The sequence below is a fragment of the Trachypithecus francoisi genome, unplaced genomic scaffold (assembly GCF_009764315.1).
Source record: "Trachypithecus francoisi isolate TF-2019V2 unplaced genomic scaffold, Tfra_2.0 Lachesis_group2, whole genome shotgun sequence".
Lineage (NCBI taxonomy): Eukaryota > Metazoa > Chordata > Mammalia > Primates > Cercopithecidae > Trachypithecus > Trachypithecus francoisi.
The window spans coordinates 133,969,871-133,980,052 of record NW_022681465.1 but is presented as its reverse complement, the minus strand read 5'-3'; the positions used below and the strand labels follow the sequence as shown (position 1 = coordinate 133,980,052).

At 45.4% G+C, this 10,182-nt stretch overlaps 1 protein-coding gene across 8 annotated transcripts in view; it reads left to right on the top strand.

Moving 5' to 3' along the window:
* The first annotated feature begins 82 nt into the window (after positions 1-82).
* LSM11 (LSM11, U7 small nuclear RNA associated) overlaps positions 83-10,182 on the top strand; it is a 31,732-nt gene continuing 21,632 nt past the window's right edge. For 2 of the 8 annotated variants that reach the window (XR_004429966.1, XM_033180462.1), the window contains exons 1-2: positions 99-973; positions 8,321-8,460. Coding sequence is in view for 7 of the 8 variants with exons in the window: in XM_033180462.1 (XP_033036353.1) it covers positions 526-973; positions 8,321-8,460 (588 nt within the window). In the remaining variant the exon portion in view is untranslated. Of the gene's footprint in view, positions 974-8,320; positions 8,461-10,182 lie in introns of all 8 variants that reach the window. The other 6 variants (XM_033180459.1, XM_033180457.1, XM_033180456.1 and 3 more) reach the window with 6 other exon arrangements.

Here is a 10,182-nt window from a genome sequence, read left to right as displayed (position 1 = left end):
GAGCTCTGTAGGCAGTATATCCCTATCCTGAGGTCAGTTCTATAAGGTAGGTACTATTTATATCATATTTCAGATGAGAAAGACGCTAAATACTTTGAGCCCAGGTAGGCTATTCTTCCCATCCCATCAGTAGTACTCAGCATGGAAGCAAATTGAGACATTCATTGCCTTCCTCCAGACGTTTCCTGCCAGCTCAAGCTAGGATGCGATCCCGAGCTCATTCCCGGGGAACCCGGAGTATTAACAAACACCCTAAGTGGTAATGATATAGACGGGGAAACTGCATTGGAGCAGGTCAAGCAGCAGCCGACAGCGTTAACCTGTCAGCCGTGGGCGGAGGCGGTGCGAGGCGCGGGCTGGTTGGAGTCGCGCACCACGCCCCCCGGCCCGGGTGGAACGAGGACAGGTGCTGCCCTCCGGCGGCCGCGTCGGCGCAGTGCAACCCCGCGCCGCGGCTGCGCAGTGCCGCCCTCTGGCGGCTCCACTCCTTCTTCCCATGGGCCTCGGCTTGCGGGCCTTTCAAACATGGAGGAGCGGGAGCGGGGGGCGAGGTCGGCTCGCGCCGCGAGTCCCGCGCGCCCGCCCAGCCCACGGCTGGATGTCAGCTCTGACAGCTTCGACCCGCTGCTGGCCCTGTACGCGCCCCGCCTGCCTCCCATCCCCTACCCCAATGCCCCCTGCTTCAACAACGTGGCGGAGTACGAGAGCTTCCTCAGGACCGGGGTCCGGGGCGGCGGGCGCGGGCGCGGGCGGGCTCGGGGCGCGGCCGCGGGCTCGGGGGTTCCCTCCGCACCCGGGCCCTCAGGCAGGACTCGCCGCCGCCCGGACGCGCCCGCCCCGGACCCCGAGCGCATCCAGCGTCTCCGCCGTCTCATGGTGGCCAAAGAGGAAGGGGACGGAGCCGCAGGAGCGGGCCGGAGGGGTCCCGGTCGGAGCAGGAAGGCGCCACGCAACGTGCTCACGCGAATGCCCTGTGAGTCCGCGGGCCGGGCGGGAAGCGGGGCCGCCACCGTCCGGAAGCTGGCGGCCGAGGGGGCGTCTGCGGGGCGGCGGTGGCCGGGCGCGGGTCTGCACGTATTGTGGGAGCGCCTTGGTGGAGATTTGCGGGGATCATCAGCGACTGTGGGGTGGAACTGCTTGAGTAATGTGGGTAATGACGGCGTGGGGAGGGTCCCTCTGAGTAAGAAAAGGGGCTGTAGGAGCAACAGAGGGAGAGTGGTGAGGCTGTAGTGGTGATAAGAAGCCGTGGGAAAGGTCTGTAGAGGTAATCGGGGCCCATGGAAGGGTCAGAGGTGATGAGCCTGCGGAGAGGGTCTACAGGATTGATGGAGGACCTGGAGAGGTGGCGGGGGCTACAGAGTTTGGGGGACATCATGGGGACGTCTGCAGAGGTGATGAGAGGTCTTAGAGACCACAGTGATAGGTAAGGTGGGGCGGAAAAGGAGACGTGGGGGGAGAGCACAGCCAATGTTAGGGGAAGGAGAGTATTTGGTCAGTGGGATTTGAGGATGATCGGATGGAGTGTGGGGAGATCTGTTCAGATAGCACAGGCGCATAATCCCATAACCCCTGTACATTGACAGCTCCTCCTTGAGTGCGATAAGCAGAAGGGCTGCAGGGTCTTAATACACATATGTTCACATTACTAAGTCACAAGTGCTGAAATGCAGCAGGCACAGAATGCCACTAAAACAGACGCTGTTTTACAGCCACTCTGCCTGTCTGGGTGCAGGACTGTGTCTGTCAGGCTCATATTACCATATGTGCAGATTATTTTAAGTTCTAAAGGTGTAAATGGCACAAGGGAATTTCTTGGAGCCTCCTAATAGATCCTTAGAGTAAAGCTGTAAACAGCAGAGGCTCTAATGTGTGAGTTAGGTCTTGTATAAATGGAATAAAAACAGCCTAGGGTTATCTCTTTTGTCATCTGGCAAGCAATTCTGACATCTGCCCTGTGAACACAATGACCTACTTAGCCATTCAAAGCATCTGTATCCTGATAATTAAATTGTTACCTTATTAAGTCACTGCCTTTTGGATGGAGAGGTGTGCCAAGCAAGGGACTGATTTTCTTCCTAGAAATTTGTTTATTAAGAGAGAAACATCCTGAAACGCTGTGTGCTGTTATGTGTGCCTTTGCTGGATGTCTTACCATGCCACAGCATCCCTGCCCAAGCTAGGATTTACCCCGGCTTGCTTGCCCGGCTGTAACACAAAGACAGTATGCATGTTCCCAAAACGAGAGCAGTTTGCCACCATTAGGTAGTTGAAATGCACTCCAAGTCTCATTGCAACATTTATTTCTATTTTACCAGTTATTGCGTTGCTACCAAGATTATCAAGGGAAAGGAATATTCCTGTGTATTGCTATGTGGTGGGTGGTTTTGGCTTTCCCTGTAGAGCACTTTACTGTAATGATATGACAGTGTGTGAAGACCAGCTTTGTCAACTTCTTGTGATTAAGTATACCCCTGGAATTAAGATCTCAGAGAATGTGCCCTACATACTGAAAATTTTCACCATGGCACTGCAGACAGTTAGGTGTACATGAGAGACAGGTGTTGACGTCACACAGAGTTGACCTTCAGAAAGCAAGAAAACAACAGAAACATGGGTGAGGATTGGATTTATTCAAGAAAGAGTTCCTACTTGAGGGTGAAGGGTGGGAGGGGGGTGAGAATCAGAAAACTACCTATCGGGTACTATGGTCACTACCTGGGTGACAAAATAATTTGTGCGCCAAACCCCAGTGACACACGATTTACACATGCAGCAAACTTTTCATGTACCTTCTGATCCAAAAACAAAAGTTGGAAGGGAAAAAGAAAAGAACTAGGTATATTTTATATGTATGCCACAGTTTTAATTAAAAATATGCCTACTCTAAACTCTGATTGGATACAGTTGCTCAGAAAAATCAAAATATAGATACCAGTAAGATAAAACTATTTGTGGACATATACAAATGCTTTCTGGAAAAAAATGCCTATGCATTTGAGAATGCTTAATTCTTTGCAAAAATGTACATAAAATGTAAGTTACATCAGGCTGTAACAGCAAACAGAAGCTTTGTTAGGTCATATCATCAATGAAACATAATGAAGAATACAGGAGGAGCTACATTTTGTTGCTGACTTTAAAATGCTGTATTTCTTCAATTCAGATCCAAGTTACCCATCCAAGTTCACAGACAGGACGGTGTGGAAGGAGTGCAAAATTAAGTGTAATGGTGTTTTAACCGTAAAATGTTTCGCTTTGTATCTCTGTCATAGAATCTCTTTGAATTCCCTTGTGGAGCAGTCCTATTCTTTTCCTTGCAGTAATAAAATTTTAAAAGTAGCCAGGCACAGTGGCTCACACCTGTAATCCCAGCACTTTGGGAGGCCAAGGCGGGCGGATCTCTGAGGCCAGGAGTTCAAGACGAGCCTGGCCAACATGATCAAACCCTGTCTCTACTAAAAATACAAAAATTAGTTGGGCGTGGCAGCATCTGCCTCTAGTTCCAGCTGCTCAGGAGGATGAGGCACAAGAATCGCTTGAACCCTGGAGGTGGAAGCTGCAGTGAGCCGAGATCATAGGGACATCATAGGGATGTCTACAGAGGTGATAAGAGGTCTCAAAAGTAATAATAAAAGTATAGGAGGCTGTTGCAATACTGGGAATACTAAAGAAAAAAAAAGCATAGGAGGAAAGGTTTTTCATAATCATTAAGCCTAAGCCATCATTGATACCACATTTTCTCCATGTAAAGAACTCAAGCACAAGCTCTACTTGCAAGTGGAATGTAATTGCTTTTCCTCCTTTTTAATATTGAGGTGCCTATAGAGAATGGTAAGACAAGACTAAAGAGCATTATCATCCTCTTTTCCACATAATTCTAGTGTCTATATTTCTCCTTAGTATCGCAGCACCATACCTGACCCACAGCGGTTCTGGTTTATAATTATGCTTCAAGCAAGCTTTTTCTAGGTATATCTGTCACTGTGAAACGAACTGGTGTGTTGAAGCTAACGTCTTGACATTATAAAGCTGTAAGAAAAAGTGTTATCATTACTTTGTTTTAGCTACAAGTGTGTTGGTGTGCAGCATGTGCCGGTGTGAACAAGTGTGTGTGGTCAATCCAAAATGCATGTGACATGCAGGGTTTGGCTTCTAGACCACTGTCTAGGTGAATGGCTTGTCTCCAGTTCCAAATTTAGTTCTCCTGCAGGGAGCCTACACAGTCCTTTTACTCACACACATCCTGCTGAGAAGGATTTCAAAACAAACCTGATTTATTGGGTCTCTGACATAATATCACGATTGGAAATTTGTTCGAGTCCTGTTGTTGTAGTTTACTTTGATTGCTGAAATAATTTCCCACAATATGGTGTCTTGATGTTTTCATTTTAATAAAGTGCTATTCTTTGGATAACTTTGATTTCACTACCTGCAAATAAAGAGCAAGAAAATAAGCAAAATCAAGAACATCTGAGCCCTGCATACAGCAGTAAAGTGAACTCTCAAATTTGAACAGCATCTCTGTTACACAGAGGTTGCCAAAAGTACATGAGTATGACTTACATAAAACCGAGAACAGGGGTACTTAGGCTTCAAAAAAGGCCAAGCTTAAAATTCAGCCTTGTCACTTTTCTCGGCTCATTGCATCTGTCTCCAGTGTAACTAAAGAATAGCCTCAGATGATTTCTGCACCACACTGCTCTGTGTGTGTGTGTGTTTAGGCCAGTTTGACATAGCATCACAATAGGGAAGACACTGGTGTGCCTTTGCCAGGTAACTGATTCAAACATTGTGCTTTAAATCTGTCATGGCACCCTTCTATAGAATGGCAACTAAAACTATTTTCAGAGAAAAGAAAAAATATTTTTCTATTGCAGACTCATAAGGTGACTGTTACAGTTTGTGGTTTCATTTCTCTGGGCCCTTAATAAGTTATGGAATCTGGGGAGCTGCCTATGCCCTAATGAGCTAATAACTTTGTATATTTGGAGATATATATGTAGATACAGATTTGTCCTTAAATTTCCTTTGAATAGGTGGTTGTGGAGGCTAAAGCAACTCCATCTTGAATGCTAATCCACCGTGTTGACTTCTGATTAAACCCAATTCTGGGAAGGCCTCTAAGATTTCAAATTTACTGTTGTTCCTTGAGTAAGAGCATGTACTTACTGTAGCTCCTGTCCTTACATGAGAACAACCTTGATGTTTTCTTACTTCAATTGTCGTACACATCCCTTCAGAATCACCCTTTCCCTATAGCGTATAAGCCCTGCATCTGGGGTCATGGCACGGGGATCCACCATCTTGTTTTGCCGCCACCTGAGACACAGACATGGCTTCTCTTCCTACATTCCTATTAAATATTTCTAAGGAAAACAAGAGTTCCTGTAAGAGGTAAGTTTTAGGTCTTTAAAGAAGGGCATGATTGAGAACAGTTATTTTAAATTTATAAATTTAAATTTAAATGTATAATTTACATGTAGCAGGAGAAGGAAGAGTGGAGCTGAAAATGACCTGGATGTGGAAGGGTATGGCAGTAGAGAAGGGGATTGGAAGAGTAACTTTCTCCAAAGATAAGGCGTATGCTTTTTTGTCATATTTTGTCATAGAAACCTGACCCATCCATTTGGAGCTTGCCACAGAGACGGCTGGAAAGAGAATGTGCACTCTGATTCAGAATGGGGAGCTCAGTTTTGCCTTGGCGGTTTGCTCTGATAGGTGGTGCTAGTGTTGCACTTTTGATCACACAAGGATACAAGGAGAGCAATGCTTCCTAGAATTACACCTTATTAAATCTTTGGAAGAAAAAAATTAAAGCTACACATTTGAGAAAGACCAACTGAAAGACCTGAATTTGCTATCTATTTAATTAGAATAAGAGACTGTTGCTAAGATACCTGATTGCCCTTTCTCTCTGTTTTGGAGGTGTGGGAAAGAAGTAATGTCCCTGTTTTTTTCCAAGTTAGAAAAAGAATAGTCTTTCCACTCTTTGTGTAAACACATACATCTGTAGGGCAGGGGGCAGTATATATGTATGTGTAGGAAAGGAAATAATGCAGGCATGTGATCAGTTTCTAAGAAATTGAATTATTGGGACTTAGTCCTGAAATAAATCTACAAGTTAACTATCTTAACCTCATTTTATGAATGAGGAAATTTGGACCTTAAAGAAAAAGTTATTCACCAGGGTCACACAACTAGTTATAGTGACCTGAAAGTTGTTTACAGTGCTTGATTTAATACGGCCTATAACACATATGCACACACACACACACACCCTTAGCTAGCAAATGTACAAAGGACTTTACTGCTAGAAGAGAGGTAAATGGTGATGGTCAGACCAAAATTCTCATGGTCTTTTCCAAGGTCACTGTTTCATGTTGCTTCCAACTCTGACTTATTCCCAAACCTGTAATCTGAGATAAACTCCTCCTGCTAGTCTGCTAAGTCATTTTCTTCTAAGAATCTTTTATTAATTTATCACAGCCATCATTTATAAGCCAATCTATGACAGAGGGATAAGATGGCTTCAGGAGGAACCAATTCAGTTATCCAAACTGAAGTGCAGGGCTGTTGTTCTTTATGCCACTAGAAACAAAGCAGGAGAGATTTTTCATTTGTTTACTGTCAATGCCAAATCTCTATATATCTAGACTTCTAAGACCTGACCAAAAACAAATAAACTTTCTACAGAATTTTGCCTTGCAAACTTGGGAAAGACTGAGACTGTGTATGCATGAGAAAGAGAGATGGGGGGGGGCGTAGTGCGTGCCTGTAGTCCCACCTACTCAGTAGGCTGAGGTAGGGGAAGCGCTTGAGCCGAGGAGGTCAAGGCTGCAGTGAGCCGTGGTTGTGCCATTGCACTCCAGCCTGGGTGACATAGTGAGACCCTGTCTCAGGAAAAAAAGAAGAATGTGTATGGTTTTCTTTGGGGAGGTTTTATATACCATAGCCAGCATATTGTGAGAGCTGAGTTAACATGAAATAATAAAAATAAAATTCATCTTTGCTCCCACGCTCAGAGAAGAGAATCCTTCATAATAAAAGCTGAAATTTATAGTCCCAATATTCTTCCCATAAATCCTTATCCTGCTCTTTTCATGTGATGCTTATTAGTAGTGTCATAGGAGCCGGATACTCAGCAGGTGTCTTTTACACCATCAGGGCTTGGGCTACCACCAGTGCTTTTCCTCCCAGAAACACTAGTGACTCCAGAGAGCTTGTGCATGGAGTAGCTTTGGTGGCGTCAAAGGCCTTTCTTTCTGACAGGATTGCACATGTTTAAGGGCAGAGTGTACTTTGTTTCCTTTGAACATGTAAACAAAGCTTTTGGTTTTTTGGAAGACTCAAGCTGGGTGTGTGTTCATGAATTGTCTTAAGGCACAGAATTGAGAAGGATCTCGCTGTTGATATATATACATTTTGTGTGTGTGTTTTTCTCGAGACGGAGTCTTGCTCTGTCACCCAGGCTGGAGTGCATTGGCACGATTTCGGCTCACTACAACCTCCACCTCCTGGGTTCAAGCCTCCTGAGTAGCTGGGATTACAGGCATGGGCCACCACTCTCAGCTAATTTTTTGTATTTTTAGTAGAAACAGGTTTCACCATGTTGGCCAGGCTGGTGTCAAACTCCTGACCTTGTGATCTGCCCGCCTCAGCCTCCCAAAGTGCTGGGATTACAAGTGTGAGCCACCGTGCCCGGCCATTTTTTTTTTTTTTTTTTTTTTTTTTTTTATGACAGTCTTACTCTGCTGCCCAGGCTGGAGTGCCGTGGCAGGATCTCGGCTCACTGCAACCTCCACCTCTGGGTTCAAGCCATTCTCCTGCCTCAGCCTCCTGAGTAGCTGGGATTACAGGTATGGGCCACCATGCCTGGCTAATTGTTGTATTTTTAGTGGAAACGGGGTTTCACCATGTTGGCCAGGCTGATCTCGAACTCCTGACCTCAGGTGATCTGCCCACCTCGGCCTCCCAAAGTGCTGGGAGTACAGGTGTGAGCCACTGCACCCGGCCCACCCAAGAAGTTTTTAAGTGATAGTTCATCTTAGAATCAGCGACATCGTAGAATAAAAGATACACTGGTGGTGAAACATTTGGCTGATATCAGTACATATGGTTTATCCTCATTCTGTTGGAATCTAGTCTCGTGTCAGTGTGTGTTGACCGCACGAGCCATGTTGCCCATTGGACCTCCCTGTTCCAATAGTGAGATTGTCACTCTACCATGGGCCTCATGTTGCTGGCTGAAGTTGGGTGGTCTTGGCTTCATTCTGGGAATGAGGGCAGATGTTAAAACTGTCCTGATCTTCTCTCGTTTCAGTGCACGAAGGCAGCCCTCTGGGTGAACTCCATCGCTGTATCCGCGAGGGGGTGAAGGTGAATGTTCACATCCGCACTTTCAAGGGACTTCGGGGCGTCTGTACAGGCTTCCTTGTTGCATTTGACAAGTTCTGGAATATGGTAATTAAGCCTTTCTCACAGGGCTGGAGAGCCTCCTACGGATTACATATTCTATATATTTAAAGGACCTGAGTAACTGCATTAAGCAAAACCCAAAAAATAACTTCTCAGAAGAATTAAAATTTTTGCATGCTTTTGGGCAACATCAAAAAAGGTCTTTTTATTGCTTCCTTCTCCTTAAGGCAGTGGCTCTTAACCAAGGTGATTTTGTTCTTCCTTCACTCCCGGGAACATTTGTCAATATTTGGAGACATTTTATTGTCACCACTGTAGGAGGGGATACTACTGGCATATAATAGGTAGAGGCCAGGGTTGCTGCTAAACAGTCTGCAGTACAGGCTTGTTGTTGATAGTCCCTCAACAACAAATAATTATCCAGTCTGAAAAGTCATTAGTGCCAAGGTTGAGAAAACCCAGCCTTAAGGACCAGTTATTTTATTGGTTTAGTAATTTTTAGTTGATTTTCTACCAACCATTCTTGCATTAATTTAAAAACATTTATTGACTTCCCACTTTGGCTGAACCCCATGCTAGGTACAAAAGCTTCAGAAAGGAACTTGCACTCTACAGTACATGGGAAGGTAAATAAGGATAGAGGTGAAGCAGACATCAGTAAACAAAGCATTTTGCATGATGTCTTTTTTTTTTTTTTTGAGACAGAGTTTCACTCTTGTCGCCCAGGCTGGAGTGCAATGGCGCAATCTCGGCTCACTGCAACCTCTGCCTCCTGAGTAGCTGGGATTACAGGCACCTGCCACCATGCCCAGCTGATTTTTGTATTTTTAGTAGAGATGGGATTTCACCATGTTGGCCAAGCTGGTCTTGAACTCCAGACCTCAGGTGATCTGCCTGCCTCAGCCTCCCAAAGTGCTGGGATTACAGGCATGAGCCATCGCACCCGGCTGCATGGTGGTTTTATAATGAGGGAGTGTGCCACACTTCCTAGCCTTCTAGAGGCTTACTGTCTTTTTTTCTAGACATTTGTAGGAGAGAAGCGATATGTAATAGCACAACTATAATTTGAGGTAGTTAAGAACCACCAGGCCATGTGCGGTGGCTCACGCCTGTAATCCCAGCACTTTGGAAGGCCGAGGCAGGCAGATCACCTGAGGTCAGGAGTTCGAGACCAGCCTGGTCAACATAGGGAAACCCCATCTCTACTGAAAATACAAAATTAGCCAGGCTTGTTGGCATGCGCCTGTAATCCCAGCTACTCAGGAGGCTGAGGCAGGAGAATCGCTTGAAGCTGGGAGGTGGAGGTTGCAGTGAGCCAAGATCGTGCCACTACACTCCAGCCTGGGTGACACAGCAAGACTCTGTCAAAAAAAAAAAAAAAAAAAAACCACCAGAGCTTTCTGGTGTTTCTTTTCCATTTGGTCTTCTGTCTCCAACTTTCCTTTTCCCTGTGCTTCATCCCCATCCATGCATCCTCCTGGAAAAGAACAGTAGCTGCTAACATATATTGAGTTCCTGCTGTGTGCCAGATACTATACTGAGGGCTTCATATGTTACCTCAATGAATGAGTTGTTCCATTTCACAAATGAAGAAATTGAGTCTAGAGAGATTGGAATATTGCTCACAGATCACACCGTTAGTAAGTGGAAGTGTCAAACTTTTTCCCCGGTCTTTCTAACTCCTAAAACCATGTTTTCAACCATTATGGAATTTGAATCCTAGCTTCACCACTTGGTAACTGTGTGACTGTAAGCAAGATGATTTCT